The sequence below is a fragment of the Rhinoraja longicauda genome, chromosome 11 (genome assembly GCF_053455715.1).
Source record: "Rhinoraja longicauda isolate Sanriku21f chromosome 11, sRhiLon1.1, whole genome shotgun sequence".
NCBI classification, from domain to species: domain Eukaryota; kingdom Metazoa; phylum Chordata; class Chondrichthyes; order Rajiformes; family Arhynchobatidae; genus Rhinoraja; species Rhinoraja longicauda.
Window position 1 is genome coordinate 14,651,317 of NC_135963.1, and position 18,741 is coordinate 14,670,057.

Below are 18,741 nucleotides of genomic sequence, written 5' to 3' on the forward strand. Positions count from 1 at the left end.
TGTCTATTGGCCATTATTTTATGCTTAATTTGTCTTTGTACATTTTTCTGAGTTTATGTGCCTGTGAAGCTGCTGTAAGCACCATTAATAAAGCACCATTGAACCATTGAAGCAAGACTTTCATTACACCTGTACCTCATCTTACTTGTGCATGACAATAAACGATAAACTCAACTTGTTTTAAACCTAAATGAGGATGGTTTGAATGATGCACATTAATTATTTTAAAGATGGAGGAGAAAAAAAATCTTACTGGAATACTTTGGGCTGAGTCTTTATTTAGCTACCCTACATACAAGGATGTTGCCAGAACTGGAGAGTCTGAGCTATAGGGAGAGGTTGAGTGGCCTGGGACTATCTCTTGGAGCGCAGGAGGACGAGGGGTGATCTGATAGAGGTGTATAAAATCATAAGAGGAATAGATCGGGTAGAGTCTCTTGCCCAGAGTATGCGAATCGAGGAACAGAGGGCATAGGTTTAAAGTGAAGGGGAAAAAATTTAATAGGAATCTGAGGGGTAATATTTTCACACAAAAGGTGGTGGATGTATGGAACAAGCTGCCAGAAGAGGTGGTTGAGGCAGGGGCTATCCATACATTTAAGAAACAGGTAGACAGGTACATGGATAGGACAGGTTTGGAGGGGCATGGACCAAAGCAAGGCAGGCAGGTGGGACTAGTGTAGCTGGGACATGTTGTGGGCAAGTTGGTCCTAAGGGCCTGTTTCCACACTGTACCACTCTAGGACTCTATCACATTTCAATGTTACAGAAATGGCAGTGACTGATCAGAACAGTTGTTTTGGGCGGCTGCCTGCTTTGCCAACAGTCCTAATTTTCAGTTCTACTTGAATGTTATTCTGGTGCAATAATGGTGAAATCCGGCGGGGTTGTGTTTTATCAGCTGCCTCGGTATTCGGGAGAATGATGGGTTTGAGTGAATTTCTGTCCGGATAAATTAAAAGCAACGTGGAAAAAAATAGTGTGTTTTGACCAGTGCAACACCCCTTCCTGATTTTGTCGGATTGAAGTGGTATTAATAGACCAATAATTCTGGTTGATGCGTAATTTTCAGGCAATGTCATATTTTAGTTGACCAGTGATTCGCGGATGAGGAGTTGTTTGGCAGAGACACAGTCGCAGAGTGTGTGTGTGTGGGGGGGGGGGGGGGGGGGGAGGAGGGGGTATTTTAGTGATATTCCGGACGGATCTGAAGTCTCCCTGTACTCGTTAATCACCGATTCATGAGCGCAAAGTGACGCCTTTCCTCTGCGCTCTCTCAGTGCAGAAACTCGGCGGAGAGCAGAGAAGCGAAAGAGGCAACAAAGAATAATAACTCCCAAGAGAAGATGGAGTTAAGTCTGCCCGGTATCTACCCGAGAGGGACTCAGTCGGTCAAGTCCTAATGATAGGAACTGTTTCAAGGCGAGATTCTTCAGCGTGGAGAGAGAAAAAAAAAGTCTCAACAATAGTTGGCAACAAAGTCTGATAGTAAGAAGCTGGGAACTCCAAGATTGCAACAACAGCATTGGATTCCAAAGCCCTGGGATATTCTGCAAGTATCTGACAACGCAAACATGATTTTGTTCCGCCTCTGCTGGCTGGCACTTTCTTTTCATATGACAGGTAAGTGCTCCAGAAATTACAAATAACGGTATGATTTATTTTATATATTTTTTAAATTGCGTTTTAGGGAAAATATACATTTATGGCATTCTTGTTTTAAAACAAAAAGAGACTCGTTTTATATTCGGTCACATTATAGTTTTTAAATATTTTGGATATTTCCAAAAGATTTTAATTTCCTAATCACAAGAGTGAGTGTCTCTTGCGGTTAGGAAATTAAAATCTTGCAACAAGTGTCCAGACAATACCATCTGCTCTCTGCGATTCTAGCTGTCGAAAACTGGAAAAGTAACATTTGAGAGAGACTATATTTGGAAACATTTCACCCGGAGAAAAATAAAACAAAAAGAGCAGACTGTGTGTGTGCATGTTTAGTTTTCTTTCAAATAAAATTAATAATTAATGCGTTATTAATTAATTAATACATGAATAATGTTAAGTATTTTTTTGTAAGACTGCCAGAATCCAGGTACCAGAGAGAAATGCTCCCTCTCTCGGTGATCACCGGACGCGGCAGGCACGGTGGGACATGTGCGCTCTCAGTACATTTTGTTGCCCACTCTGGCTTGCCCACAAGGTGCTTGTCCTTAAGTTCAATAAAGCAAGACCACTGCAGTTAGGGGGACGCTTTTGACTGCGAACTTAATTGAGCATGCCTGCTGATTTTGGGCAACAAATAGCCATTTATAGCAACCGTGAACAAAGTCTCCACTTAGAGAAAATAAATCAGGATGCAGCGCGTAAAAATCAGAGTCGAGACACAAGGAGCTGCAGATGGATGCTGGTTTACAAAACACACACACACACACACACACACACCAAGAGTACTGGAGTAACCCAGCATACCTGGAGGACATGTTTGGGGATGGGACCCTTCTTCACACAGACTATAGTGGGGGTGGGAGGGGGGGGGGGAGGACTGGAAAAGAGGTGGGGGTGGGACAGAACCTGGGTGGATATAGGTGAGGAGGGTGGGGGGGGGGGCTGATGGCAGATGGGTGGACACAGACAAGAAATGAAAAGAAGAGAAAAGGGTGTAAGATAAGGAGAGAAGAGGAGTGAAATGTGAACCCAGTGGAAGGAATACAGGTTGGAGAAGGAAAGACTGTGGAGGCCAAGTCAATGGATATTGACAGGTTCTTGATTAGTAAGGATGTCAGGACTTATGGAGCGAAGGCAGGAGAATGGGTTTGAGAGGGAAAGATAGATCAGCCATGAATGAAAAGAAGGGACTTGACCCGAAACATCACCGATTCCTTCTCTCCAGAGATGCTGCCCGTCCTGCTGTGTTACTCCAGCTTTTTGTGTCTGTCGGCAGAGTAGACTTTGATGGGCCGAATGGCCTTATTCTGCTCCAAGAACTTATGAACTTATCTGCCTCTGTTTTTCTTTAGATGGTGAGAGACCAGGTAATATTAGCACACAGAGGGGTCTTGGAGTAAAGCAAAAAGTAAATGTGGGTTCTGCAAGAGCACAGGATGGCAAAGGAGGGGTTGGTCTTTATGGTGACTCATGGCAAGGGTAAGGAAGTTTTGCTGAACAAGTCTTTGGTGAGATTGCACATCATGTGCTGTTTATAGTTGAGATCTCCAACACTTATAAAGGACATGGTTGCCTTGGGTATACATTCGACTGATTTCTTTGAGAGGGGGTTATCCTGTGGAAGCAGAATATAGATCAGTTACAGATATAGATGGAGAAATGACAGGTGGAGTTTAATCTGGACAAGTGTGAGGTACCGTGCTTTGGCAAGTCCAATGCAAGAAGGAAGAATACAGTTAATGGCAAGATTTTTAACAGCATTGTGTAGGAAGGAACTCTGGATTAAAGGAATAGTGACGTTTTGGGTCGAGACCCTTCCTCAGACTGAGAGTCAAACTGAATGGTGGCCGATTAGGAGATGCAACGAGACCTGGGTGTCATGGTACACCAGTCATTGAAAGTAGGCATGCAGGTGCAGCAGGCAGTGAAGAAAGCGAATGGTATGTTGGCATTCATAGTGAGGGGATTTGAGTATAGGAGCAGGGTGGTTCTGCTGCAGTTGTACAGGGCATTGGTGAGACCACACCTGGAGTATTGCGTACAGTTTTGGTCTCCTAATCTGAGGAAAGACATTCTTGCCATAGAGGGAGTACAGAGAAGGTTCACCAGATTGATTCCTGGGATGGCAGGACTTTCATATGAAGAAAGACTGGATAGACTCGGCTTGTACTCGCTGGAATTTAGAAGATTGAGGGGGGATCTTATAGAAACTTACAAAATTCTTAAGGGGTTGGACAGGCTAGATGCAGGAAGATTGTTCCCGATGTTGGGGAAGTCCAGAACAAGGGGTCACAGTTTAAGGATAAGGGGGAAGTCTTTTAGGACCGAGATGAGAAAGTTTTTTTTTTCACACAGAGAGTGGTGAATCTGTGGAATTCTCTGCCACAGAAGGTAGTTGAGGCCTGTTCATTGGCTATATTTAAGAGGGAGTTAGATGTGGCCCTTGTGGCTAAAGGGATCAGGGGGTATGGAGAGAAGGCAGGTACGGGATACTGAGTTGGATGATCAGCCATGATCATATTGAATGGCGGTGCAGGCTCGAAGGGCCGAATGGCCTGCTCCTGCACCTATTTTCTATGTTTCTATGTTTCTAAAGGAGAGTTATAGACGGCGATGTAGAGAGATATAGAACAAATGAACGAAAGATATGCAACAAAGGAACGATGCTAAAGGAAACAGGCCATTGTCAGTTGTGGGCCAGGTGAGAATGAGTTACAGACAATGAGACTCACCAGGATAGCATCTAAACTAGTACAATGACTTGAGTGGTGGAGGGACTGAGAGCGAGGGTAATGTACAGTCAGTGGAAGATATCTTTAACAGCATTGATACACAGACGAGGGCTCAAAGTGCTGGAGTAACCCAACAGGTCAGCCGACCTCTCTGGAGAACATGGATAGGTGATGTTTCAGGTCAATAACCTTCTTGAGAGGGATCTTGTTTTCTAAGCCTACAATTCCGTGAAAACGGCAACACAAGTAGTTAAAGTAGTAAACAAGGCTTATGGTACGCTTGCCTAGTTGGATTGTTGATTGTTTTTTTCTGTAGCGTCAGAGGCAGAGAGAAGCGATAGAAGTTGATAAAATTATAAGAGGCACAGATAAGGTGCTGTGCTTCCAATTTGCGTCTGGCCTCACTCTCACTATGAAGGAATGGATCAGGTAGATGCACAGAGTCTCTTGCCCAGATTAGGTGAATCGAGGATCAGAGGACATAGGTTTAAGGTGATGGGGAAAAGATTTAATAGGAACCTGAGAGGTAACCTTTTCACACAAAGGGTGGTGGGTGTACGGAACAAGCTGCCAGAGGAGGTGGTTGAGGCAGGGACCATCCGAACAATTAAGAAACAGTTAGACAAGTACATGGATAGAACAGGTTTGGAGGAATATGGACCAAACGCGGGCTGATGTGACTAGTGTAGCTGGGACATGTTGGCCAGTGTGGGCAAGTTGGGCTGAAGGGCCTGTTTCCACACTGTATCACTCTACGTCTCTATGACTCTATGACTCTATGAGATAAGGTAGACAGAATCTTTTTCCCCAGGATGGAACTATCAAATACTAAAGGGCATAGCTTTAAGGTCAGAAGAGGGAATGTTTAAATGAGAAGTATGAAACAAGTTTTTTACACAGAGTGGTGGACACCTAAAGTGTGCTGCCAGGGATGGCGGTGGAAACAGATACAGTAGTGGCATTTAAGAGGTTTTTAGTTAAACACATGGCCATGGATCATGTGCAGGGAGAAGGGATTATTGTATTTCGCATCATGCTCGACATAGACATCTTGGGTCGAAGTGCCTGTTCCTGTGCTGTACTGTGAAATGTTGTTGATATGGGTACGAGGAAGAGTGGGGGCACAAATGAGGCATGTGATCTTAAAGAATGTCAGAGTAAGCAGGTACAGGGGTGGGAAGGAGGGGTTTGGGGCTTAAAGCAAACATCTGCTCCCATAGTTTATATAACAAAATGTTAATGAAACTGCATATCACATGATTATTTGATTCCTATTTTTATAAACATTGAACCATGTCGAAGTTTGCCATTTCCAAAGATTATAAGAATGCTGAAGCATTGGCATTTCTGGCTATTTGCCCATCAAACCCCCCCCATACACATTTCACCAACCACACCCGAAAAGGATTTTGAGACTCTGGTTTTTAGTATTTAGCAAGATCAAAGGGGTTTGCATTATCTGATGCATATTCAGAGCCACAAGGCCGAATTATTCTGTATGAATGCCTGAATACAAGAGCCCTCAAACCATTTCACTAAAAAAAAAGTTTTGCAAAACTTTTCCCCCAAGCCTTTCCGTCCTGTGAACCACACAGTAGCGATCCAATTGTATGTTGTTTCAGCCCCTGAGCATTTTTTTACCCAGTGTCTGTCACTCACTCAAGTTGGCACTTCTCGATAATGCTGTGCTAATTTGAAAGGTATTGTTAAAAAAAATCAATTGTGTTACAGATATCAGTGTAACGTTAATGAAATTTGATGAGACCAAAGTCAGAGTAACTTCCGTGTGGGAAGGAACTGCAGATGCTGGTTTAAACCGAAGATAGACACAAAATGCTGGAGTAACTAACGGGACAGGCAGCATCTCTGCAGAGAAGGAATGGGTGACATTTCGGCTCGGAGAGTCTTCTTCATACTGAAAGTCACGGGTGCGATGAAGATTCACTCAATCAGTTTCTTAGACTAATAGACTCATGAGAGAGGGCTGCTTAGAATGGGTGCTCAATCTCTAAAGTTCAGAATAAGACATGCTTTTATTGAAATGTACACATTTTAACAGGAGACACAAGGAACTGCAGATGCTGGAATCTTAACAAAAGACAATGTGCTGGTGGATCTCCGCAGTTCAGCATTTGGGGAGGGGTATCACAAAATGCTGGAGTAACTCAGCGGGTCAGGCAGCATCTCTGGAGAGAAGGAATGGGTGACGTTTCGGGTCGAGAGGATTGAACCTGGGCTACTAGCACTGCAAAGCAACAGGTCTAATATCTGCACTATTGCAATGCTAGTCAGGAAATCTCCTTCCCTCAACAACAGCTCACCAAATGTGAAACTGACGTCAGTTTCCAAGTGACTTAGGACAAGCCTCTGTATGTTTCCCTTCAAGGGAGAGAAGCTTGACTTTGCTCGCCAGCACTAAATGCACAAGGGGAGTGGAGGCCACAACTTGTCCATAGTTCCCACACTTCAGTTCCAATTAAATCAATGCAGCCAATTGCATGAAGATACGTTCATGAGCAATAGGAGCAGAACTGGGCCATTCGGCCCATCAAGTCTACTCCACCACTCCATCATCTTTCTCTCTTAACCCCATTCTCCTGTCTTCTCCGTAACACCGTACCAATCAAGAATCTATCTATCTATCTCTGCCATAAACATATCCATTGACTTGGGTGTAGAGTTTCTAGTTCATGGAATTGGAAAAAGTAAAGAGAGCACAAAAGCAAATGACAATAACAAAACAACTCAAGTAAACGCACAGAGTCTCTTGCCCGCAATAGGGGAATTGAGAACCAGAGGACATAAGTTTAAGGTGAGGGGGAAAGATCTAATAGGAACCTGAGGGGTAACCTATTTACACATAGGGTGGTGGGTGTATGATATGAGCTGCCAGAGGAGGTAGTTGAGGCAGGTACTATCGCAACGTTTAAGAAACATTTAGACAGGTACATGGATAGGATAGGTTGAGAGGGATGTCGGTCAAACGCAGGCAGGCATGTAGATGTAGTGTAGTTGGGACATATTGGTTGGTGTGGGCAAGTTGGGCCAAGGGCCTGTTTCCACACTGTATGACCCTACAACTAGAGAGCAGTCCTGTGCTACTATCTACCTCATTTGGAGTCCCGCGGTCTATCTTTGATTCAAGGATTTGGAAAGGGGACCCAAAGGTGTATATTACATTGCCAATATTGAATACTTACTTGACTTTACTGGACCTTATGTTGCACTAAACGTTATTCCCTTTATCATGTATCTGTACACTGTGGATGGCTCGATTGTAATCATGTATTGTCTGTCTGCCTGCTGAATGATAAGCACGTGATAAAATCTTTTCATTGTACCTCGGTACACGTGAGATTAAACTCAACTCGACTCCATGACTCTAAAGTAGGAGCAGGAGTCGGCCATGTCCCCCCTCGAGCTGCCCTGACCTTCAGCATGATCGTGGCTGATTTATAACCAGTCTAAGCTCCTAAAACATGTCAGGCAACGTCTGTGGAAAGAGAAACAGAGGTAATGCTTCGGGTTGTCAACTCTACTCCACAGATGCTGCCTGACCCTCTGAGCAATTCCAGCATTATTCTGTCATTGTTTCAGACTTTCAGCGTCTGCAGTGTTATCTTTGATTTTTGAAGAGGAGAGTTGAGGATGAAGGGTGCCTGGCTTTCCCCATCATCCTTTGTGGGAGGGGAGGAAGGAATGATGGAGGATTAAGAGGAGACTTGAGTGGCAGCAGAGAAAGTGGGGAAGGCAGCCTGAGTGGGTCATTTATACTGGAAGAATTATGCTTAGCATTAGGAAGGAAGAGGTAGTGAGGAAGGAAAGAAATAAAGGGAAGGTGGAGGGTTAGTCAGTTCGAAGGGACAGAGAGGAGCCTGACTGATGGCAAGATAAATTGGAAGATCTCCTAACCTCATGTTTTCCCCATGCTGTAAGAATAGAGATATGATTTTACATTGTTTTAATTTAGAACAAATGTTGGCAAAGCTGACTCAAGTGTTTGGTTCTAATCCTTGATTCACAGTGACACTGAGATAACAGTGAAGCACATTGAAATTGTAGACAATAGGACAGGATGTATTCTGCAAAGCGATGTGTGTTCAGCAATCTCTTTAGAGACCTGAGGGTCATAGACTTTTCAACAAACGTAAACAGAGCACGAATCAGACAGTTCCTTTCAGAATGGCACAAGTGGGGATATAAATGAAACTTTGTGTAGGAAGTAACTGCAGATGCTGGTTTAAACCGAAGAAAGACACAAAAAGCTGGAGTAACCCAGCGGGATCCCTGGAGAGAAGGAATGGGTGAAGTTTCGGGTCGAGACCCTTTTTTAGACTAGTCTGAAGTCTGAAGAAGGGTCTCAACCCGAAATGTCACCCATTCCTTCTCTCCAGAGATGCTGCCTGTCCCGCTGAGTTACTCCAGCTTTTTGTGTCTATCTAAAGTAAACATTAGTTAGGAAGCCATGTTACTTTCAAGGAGATATTATGACTAGTCAGATCATTCGAACGTTCCTTGTTTGCAGAAGGTTCTTTCAGTTTTTTAATACATAGCCTGACATTTAGTTTAGAAATACAGCGCAGAAACAGGACCTTTGGCTCATCCAGCCCATGCCGACACACTAACACTATCCTATACACACTAGGGACAATTTACAGTTTTACTGAATACAATTAACCTAAAAACCTGCACCTCTTGCAAGTGTGGGAGGAAACCGGAGCACCCGGAAAAAACTTACGCAGGTCACAGGGAAAAGGTACAAACTCCATACAGACAGCACCTGTAGTTAGGATCGAACCCGGGTGTCTGGCGCTGTAAGACAGCAACTCCACCACTGTACCAATGTGCTGCCCGAGAAAAAGATGAATGTCTTTGCATAATCAAGAAACCAATGTTAGTTTGTCAGAAAACGGTAATCAATCTCATTCTTTTGCAAATTTGTAATTTTGGGGATAAGTGAAAATATCACACCACCAGATTTATGGATAGTTTCTTCCCAGCTGTTGTCAGGCAACTAAATCATCCTACCATAACCAGAGAGCAGAGCTGAGCTACAATCTACCTCTTTGATGATCCTCAGACTATCCTTGATCAGACTTTTCCGGTTTTACCTTGCACTAAACGTTATTCCTTTATTCGTGTACTTACGCACTGTAAATGGATCGATTGTAATCATGTACTGTCTTTCTGCTGACTGGTTAGCACACAACAAAAGCTTTTCACTGTACCTCGGTACACGTGACAATAAACTAAACTGAATCTGAAACTGAACTGAAGTGTTAAATCTCAGCGTTAAGTTCAGCTTTCTTTGTTAAAGAACCTATGTAAGTGTTGTTGGAACTGAAATGCATAATTGACATCTACAGTTCAATATTTATTCAAAATGTTCAAGAACCTTGGGGAAACCATAATTAGTGTAGCGATACAACATGGGTACAGGCTCTTCACCCCACCAAGTCCACGGCTACCATCGATCACCCATCACATTAGTTCTATATTGTCCCACTTTTTCATCGATTCCCAACACACATGGGGCAATTTACAGACACCAATTGACCTACAAATCTGTATGTCTTTGGGATGTGGGAGGAAACCAGAGCACCCGGAGGAAACCCACATGGTCACAAGTAGAATGTGCAAACTCCACACAGACAGTACACGAGATCAGGATTGAACCCGGGTATCTGACACTGTGAAGCAGTGGCTCTATCAGCTGCACCACTGTACCGCCCGCGAAATTAATTATGCAATTATGACAAACTCAAAATCTTGTGAATTTTAAAACAATCTTTTTCGGTTTGAACTGAGGCAAATTATTACAGTTAAACTATTGGACTTGCAAAAGAAGTTGAAAAGGCAGATGTTACATTTGCTGGGAGTAAAACTGATGGTGACATTCAAGTCGAGCAACTTTTTAATATTCATTTTGGGATATAAGCATTGTTTAGTATAGTTTAGTTTAGAGATACAGCAGGGAAACAGGCCCTTTGACCCACCAAGTCCGCTCCGATCAACAATCACCCTGTGCACTAATTCTACTGCTTAACTAGGGACAAGTTAATGTAGCCAATTAACCTACAAACCCGCACGTCTTTGGAATGTGGGAGGAAACTGGAGCACCCGGAGAAAACCCACGCCATCACAGGGAGAACACACAAACTCCGTATGGACAGCATCCGTGGTCAGGATTGAACCCGGGTCTCTGGCGCTGTAAGGCAGCAACTCTACCGATGCACCACTCTGCCGCTGCTGCTGTTAAGGCCTGCATTAACTGTCCCATCCTAATTTTCCTTGAGAAGGCAGTGGTGACTATTTTCTTGCACAGCAACGGTGAAGATAGCTGCAAAGTGCTGTTGGGCAGTAAGTTCATGATGTTGATCCAGTGATGACAAATTGGACATTTTCCGAGTCAGGATGGTGTTTGACTTGGACTAGGATGTGGTGGTGTGGTGCTTCCACACGCCTTGTATTATGTGGTGACGGAGGTTGTGACTCTGACAGGTTCTGTCGGTCTGACATGGGGGAGTAATTACAGTGAGCACCAGGATGAACTCGACAGGCCAGGCAGCATCTATGGAAGGAAATGGACAAATGATGCATCAGGCTATTTAACACTACAACCTCCAAATAGGTTCAGAATATAGACTTAGGGACATTATTTTTTACTTTGCTCAACTATTGGCAGCACGGCGGCACAGTGGTAGAGTTGCTGCCTTACAGTGCTTACCATGCCAGAGACCCAGGTTTGATCCCGACTACGGGTGCTGTCTGATAAGGAGAAAAAGCAGGAATGGGGTACTGATTCTGGATGATCAGCCATGATCAGATTAAATGGCGGTGCTGGCTTGAAGGGCCAAATGACCTACTCCTGCACCTACTTTCTATGTTTCTACATAATATCTGGAGACCAGAAATGTAGTTGGACCAACAAAATAAATGACATAACTACAAAAGTAGGTTAGAGGGTGGGTGACTTGTAGCAAGTGACTGATGTCCTGACACTTCAAAGCCTTCTCATTGATCACAAGGCACAGGTCACAAATGCCTTTTCACTGGTCACAAGACACAGGTCCAATAGCCTGATTGTGTACAGGTCTAACAGCTCCCAACAAGCTTAACATCATCCAGCACAACCTCTTCAGACTGATGAAGGGTCCCAACCTCAAGAGTGTGTTATTGTCATATGTCTCGAAATGGAACAATGAAATTCTTACTTGCACCAGCACAATAGATATGTAAACATATTACTCTGTAATCTGTACAGAGTTTGTTTGTTCTCCCCGTGACTGCGTGGGTTTTCTCAGAGATCTACGGTTTCCTCCCACATTCCAAAGACGTACGGTTTGTAGGTTAATTGGTTTGGATAGTGTAATGATTGTCCCTAATGTGTGTGTGTAGGAAAGTGTTAATGTGCGGGGATATATAAATATATATATACATTTATATTTTATACACACACATATATACACACACACATATACATATATATGTGTGTATGTGTGTGTATATATATATATATATATACATACACACACACACACACATAATGTGTGTATATATATATATATATAATGTATATATATATTTATATATCCCCACACATTAACACTTTCCTACACACACACATTAGGGACAATCATTACACTATCCAAACCAATTAACCTACAAACCGTACGTCTTTGGAGTGTGGGAGGAAACCGTAGATCTCTGAGAAAACCCACGCAGTCACGGGGAGAACAAACAAACTCTGTACAGATTACAGAGTAATATGTTTACATATCTATTGTGCTGGTGCAAGTAAGAATTTCATTGTTCCATTTCGAGACATATGACAATAACACACTCTTGAGGTTGGGACCCTTCATCAGTCTGAAGAGGTTGTGCTGGATGATGTTAAGCTTGTTGGGAGCTGTTAGACCTGTACACAATCAGGCTATTGGACCTGTGTCTTGTGACCAGTGGAAAGGCATTTGTGACCTGTGCCTTGTGATCAATGAGAAGGCTTTGAAGTGTCAGGACATCAGTCACTTGCTACAAGTCACCCACCCTCTAACCTACTTTTGTAGTTATGCCATTTATTTTGTTGGTCCAACTACATTTCTGGTCTCCAGATATTATGTAGAAACATAGAAAGTAGGTGCAGGAGTAGGTCATTTGGCCCTTCAAGCCAGCACCGCCATTTAATCTGATCATGGCTGATCATCCAGAATCAGTACCCCATTCCTGCTTTTTCTCCTTATCCCTTGATTCCATTAGCCCTAAGAGCTATATCCAACTATCTCTTGAATACATCATTCAAGAATACTCAGATCATTCAAGATCACCCAGAATATATTGTTGTGATATAATGCTGATATCCTGATGTTAATTGTGTGGAACTCAGCAATAGTACACCAGTATGTTCAAGGTTAGACACTTTTATTGGTGATGGTGATTGCCTGGCCCTTTCGTGGAACCAATGCTACATGCTTTCTGCGATTGTAGGAAACTCAGGTGGGAGCCAAGATGGATTGTCCTGAACTTTTTGAAAAGTTTTGTGAATTAGTTGGTGAGTTTGTGAACTCCTGGGAGTCTTAGCGCCCATTGCTCACTTGGCGAGTGATCCCTGTCCTCCATTCCTGCCTCTGTAGGAAGTTAGTTAGTTTGTTTGTTTGTACCTTTCTTTCTTTTTTCCAGTTCCAAGTGAACGTGGCTGTAACCTCTTCTTTAGACTTTGTCATAATTGAGACCGAGCCTCCCGTTAGCTGTTTAATTGTCCACCACCATTCCTAACTAGATGTGGTTGGCTATAGAGCTGTCATCTGATCTCTTGGTTGTGGCATTTCATAGCTCTATCTATTACATGCTGTTTATGATACTTAGCATGCAAGTAGTTCTTTATTGCATCTCCGCTGATTCCTTAATATTTTTTTAGGATGTCTATGATATTCCCAGCAACTTAAGTACCTCTGCACACCTCAATGTACCAAGGTAGATAACCAGGCTTCCTAGTAATGTTGGAATGAGTGATATGCCATGTCATGAGGTTTCATATTGTGGTGGTGCTCATTTCTATCTCTGATGATAATGGTCCCCAGTACTTCACAGATGCCAGTTTTGAGCTGTCAAATCTCTTACGGTGAGCAAGAGTAAAGTCGTACACTATAAAATGGAGGTTGTCCACAAAGCATAGATAGGACCTTATAAGTTCATAGAGTAGAAGAAGGCCTTTTGGCCCATTAGGTCTACACCATTCACTCATGGCTGTTCTATCTTTCTCAGTCCCATTCTGAGAGGGAGTGGGGCTGAGAGGGAGCTCCTCTCTCTCTCCACCGATCCCATCATGTAGAGAGATGATCAGTCTCTCTACGATCATACCGATCGTAGAATACTACCAATTGGTATCATGGTACTACCGACCTACCAATAGTACCATGATCCTATCGGTAAATGGACCAAATGCAGGTAAATGGGACCAGCCCAGTATGCCAACCTGGTCAGCATGGACAAGGTGGATTGAATGGCCTGTTAACGAGCAGTATAGCTCTGTGACTCTGAGGGGACTTTTGTTGTATTGTACAAAAATGTTCAGCTTCTGAAGCTTATACTTTATTCTCTCTGGGGTTTTTTTTCTTCATACAGGAGCGATTTTGGACATCTACCTAATCACTAACCTCAGTTCTAACAATGAGTTTTACCTGTCTTGCGTCTCCGGCGAGCGGCATTCGGATGGATTGGTACTTAAAATGGAAAAGGATAGCTCGATAATTAAAGTGACAAAAAATAACTTCAATTATATCAAAGACCCGGAGAAGCACAACGGCATCCGGGGCGTCGGCCCCTGTAAGCATTGGGAGCAGACCGGCATCTACTACTGTGAAGGCAGACAACACATGCAGAAAACCCATGTTGTGACAATTATTAACAGCAACAAAGGTAAGTCTTCCAACAAATGTAGGTTCTGTGACAAAAATGTAGGTCATTTTAGTCTTATTGTTGGAGCTAATATAGTTTAGTTTAGAGATACAGCGCGGAAACAGGCCCTTTTGGCCCACCGGGTCCGTGCCGATCAGCGATCCCCGCCCATTAACACTATCCTACACCCACGAGGGACAATTTTTACATTTACCAAGCCAATTGACCTACATACCTGTACGTCTTTGGAGTGTGGGAGGAAACCGAAGATCTCGGAGAAAACCCACGCAGGTCATGGGGAGAACGTACAGACGCCATACAGACAGCACCCAAGGTTGGGATAACACCCGGGTCTCCGGCGCTGCATTCGCTGTAAGGCAGCAACTCTACCGCTGCGCCACCGTGCCCCAGATATACTATCTGGCTATATTGTATTCTTTCTCCAAAATTCATTTCAGAGTGCAACATAACCATATTGTTAAAGTTATAGAGAGATACAGCACAGAAATAGGTCCATTCATGAGACTTGGGAATGGAATTTGGCCATTCAGCCCATCACATCTGTTCCATCATTCCATCATGGCTGATCTATTTTCCCCTCTCAACCCCATTCTCCTGCCTTCTCCTCGTGACCTTTGACGCCCTTACTAATCAATAACCTACCAATCATGCAATGATTGGGGTCTCGGATGAAACTTGAGTATCCATTAGAAACCTTTGCCAATCATGTGTGTAAACTCCACACAGACAGCATCCAAGATCAGGATTGATCGCATTCACCGCAGCTGTAATAGAATACATAGAGACATAGCAAAATAGGTGCAGGGGTAGGCCATTCAGCACATTGAGCCAGCACTGCCATTCAATATGATCATGGCTGATCATCTAAAATCAGTACCCCATTCCTGCTTTTTCCCCATATCCCTTGATCCCTTTAGCCCTAAGAGCTAAATCTAACTCTCTCTTGAAAACAACCAGTGAATTTGCCTCCACTGCCTTCTGTGGCAGAGAATTCCACAGATTCACAACTCTCTGGGTGAAATCTCATCTCATTCCTAAATGGCCTCCCCATAAGGCAGCAGTACTAACTGATGTCCCACCATCCCGCACTGTTATACGTATTATTTTCTGATTTAGTTCAACAACTTCATTAGCACCAGAGATCATAAGTAAATAGAGGACAAAAGATACATTTCCATTACTAATTATGTTTAGTAAATCACTAACTGGTGTTACGAACAGTGCCTATGATTGTCAATTCCCTTATTTCCATACAAGATACAAGAGACTGCAGATGTGAGAAAGTTGAGCAAAACACAACTCATGCTGGAGGAATTCAGCAGGTCGGGCAGCATCTGTGGAAGGAATGGATAAACCCTTGTTTTCAGACAGAAGAAGGGTCCCAACCCAAAATGTCATCCATTCTTTTTTTCCAGAGATGCTGCCTGACCCGCTGAGTTACTCCAGCGCTTTGAGTCCATCTTTGGTATAAACCAGCATCTGCTGTTCTTTGTTTCTATACTGTATTCTTTATTCACTCACATCCAATGGACTTATCAGTATTTAACTACGCCTGCTGTGACATCAACTACAATTACGGCACGGTGGCGCAGCGGTAGAGTTGCTGCCTTACAGCGAATGCAGCGCCGGAGATTCAGGTTCGATCCTGACTACGGGCGCCGTCTGTACGGAGTTTGTACGTTCTCCCTGTGACCTGCGTGGGTTTTCTCCGAGATCTTCGGTTTCCTCCCACACTCCAAAGATGTACAGGTATGTAGGTTAATTGGCTGGGCAAATGTAAAAATTGTCCCTAGTGTGTGTAGGATAGTGTTAATGTGCAGGGATCGCTGGGCGGCGTGGACCCGGTGGGCCGAAGGGCCTGTTTCCGCGCTGTATCTCCATATGTATCTCTAATTTCCCAGCCTGACCACATCTTTATGCCTTCTTCATTCTTGACCCCAATGTTTCCTGATTTGCTTCTACTTAAATAACTCCTCGATTTAAAATTTCTTATCTTTGTTTTCAAATCCCTCCCAACCTTTATTATCGCTTTCAGCCCTGTAGCCATCCAAGATATCTTCACTTCTCCCATTCCAGACTCCTGGCCTTTCTCAGATTCCAGCAATAACAGCCTTACCTTCAATCATCAGGGGCCCGAATCTCTGCAATCCTCTTCCTGGTCTCTCTGCTAACATGTCTCCCTCCTCCTTTAAAACGGTCTTCAGAACCGAACTCCTTCAACAAACTTTTATCATCTGCATTGACATTTCAGTACGAAATTGTGTTGATTTCGATAATGCTCCAGTGGAATTCCTTGGTAGATTGAGCAGCGCTTAAAAACTGTTACGTGAAATGGAAATTGCCATTCTGTACACGTTCCACTCATTGCGCCCGTATTAAAGTTATTTTGTTCTGATTTTCCAGCTGATTTCTACCCGAACAGACTCACAACCACAGTGAACAAGGGTGAGACTGCTTTCCTTCAAGTGCAGAAGCAAAATGTATTGAACGAGGATGTGATGTTGAAGTGTAATGGTGAGTGATCTTGTGCCTCTCCCCTGGCTTCATTGTCAGCTTCCCAACGGTGCCTGTCAAAAGGTTTGGAAGGACTGCATCTCTAAACTAAACTAAACTTAACTTCAAGTGACCCTTGCTTTCCCCCTCTCTCTCTCCATCCCTTCCCCCTTCCCAGTTCTCCGACCAGTCTTACTGTCTCCGACTACATTTTATCCGTGGTCAACTCGTCCCTTCCCACCCAAACCACCCCCTCCCCAGGTACTTTCCCCAGCAACTGCAGGAGATGCAACACCTGTCCCTTTACCCCCCTCCCCCAACTCCATCCAAGAACCCAAGCAGTTTTTCCAGGTGAGGCAGAGGTTCATCTGCATCTCCTCCAACCATATCTACTCTATCCGCTGTTCCAGATGCCAACTTCTCTACATCGGTGAGACTAAGCGCAGGCTCGGCGAACGTTTCTCTGAACACCTCCACTCAGTCCGTCTTAACCTACTTGATCTCCCGGTGGCTCAGCACTTCAACCCCCCCTCCCATTCCTAATCTGACCTTTCTGTCCTGGGCCTCCTCCAGTGTCAGAGTGAGGCCAAGTGCAAATTGGAGGAACAGCACCTCGTATTTCGCTTGGGTAGTTTACACCACAGCAGTATGAACATTGACTTCTCTAACTTCAGATAGCCCTTGCTTTCCCTCTCTAACCCCACCCCCTTCCCAGTTCTCCCACTTATCTTACTGTCTCCGACTACATTCTATCTTTGTCCCACCCCCTCCCCTGACATCAGTCTGAAGAAGGGTCTCGACCCGAAACTTCACCCATTCTTTCTCTCCCGACCTGCTGAGTTACTCCAGCATTTTGTATCTACCCTACATTTTATCTCTGTTTGCTTTGTTGCTACCTTCTCTCAACTAACAATGGTCTATTCTACATTTTCCTTGATCCTCGTTCCCTTTGTCCTGTTTTCACATCTTACACTTCCTTATCCATACGCTTCCTTATCTCCCTCTCCCCTGACATCTGTCTGAAGAAGGGCCTCAACTCATCTCTCCAGAGATGCTGCCTGTCCCGACGAGTTACTCCAGCCTTTAATGCCTTTCTTTGATTTAAACCAGCATCTGCAGTTCCTTCCTACACATTAAACTAAACTAAAATTTAGAGGTGCTCAGCTTAATGTGCACATGAGCAGCACATTATGTGTGAGTGACTGGAAGGTGATTAGTTTTAGTTTTAATTTTAGAGATACAGCACAGAAACAGGCCCTTCGGCCCACCAAGTCTATGCCAACGAGCGGTCACCATGTAAACTAACACTATCCTACACACATTCGGGACACTTTACAATGAAAGCAAGCTAATTCGCCCACAAACCTGTATGTCTTTGGAGTGTGGGAGGTAACCGGAGATCCTGGAGAAAACCTACGCAGGTCACAGGTAGAACATATAAACTCCGTACAGACAGAGCCTGTAGTCAGGATAGAAACCGGGTCTCTGGTGCTATAAGGCAGCAACTCTACCGCTGCACCACCACGCCTCCCCAGTAGTGTAGTACTGAGGGGTGAGAGCAAACAATGTTGAGAGACATGTGGTAAGTGTCGCACGCTAGGGAATATGGATGAGTGGACAAATTTAGATCGTTCGTTTACAATCTCACTTGCTAGAATTAAAAGAGATCAGCCGTTTAGACCAGCTCCCTGCATCCCATTGTCCCTGCATCAATTACCAGGGTGGTAGAGGGAAAGCTACAAGAATCGTAGACATTGATCTTCAACCTCTGGAACATCGGATGTTGAGGGGAAACCTAGAGTCATAGAGTGATACAGTGTGGAAACAGGCCCTTCAGCCCAACTTGCCCACACCGGCCAACACGTCCCAGCTACACTAGTCCCACCTGCCTGCACTTGGTCCAAATCCCTCCAAACTTGTCCAATCCACGTACCTG

At 44.0% G+C, this 18,741-nt stretch overlaps 1 protein-coding gene across 2 annotated transcripts in view; it reads left to right on the plus strand.

Annotated features, from left to right (window-relative positions):
* Nucleotides 1-1,221: 1,221 nt before the first annotated feature.
* Nucleotides 1,222-18,741, plus strand: part of tie1 (tyrosine kinase with immunoglobulin-like and EGF-like domains 1) — a 69,109-nt gene continuing 51,589 nt past the window's right edge. For both annotated transcript variants that reach the window (XM_078407922.1, XM_078407923.1), the window contains exons 1-3: nt 1,222-1,623; nt 14,019-14,312; nt 16,716-16,826. In XM_078407922.1, coding sequence (XP_078264048.1) covers nt 1,575-1,623; nt 14,019-14,312; nt 16,716-16,826 — 454 coding nt within the window. In that variant the 5' untranslated portion in view covers nt 1,222-1,574. The remainder of the gene's footprint in view (nt 1,624-14,018; nt 14,313-16,715; nt 16,827-18,741) is intronic.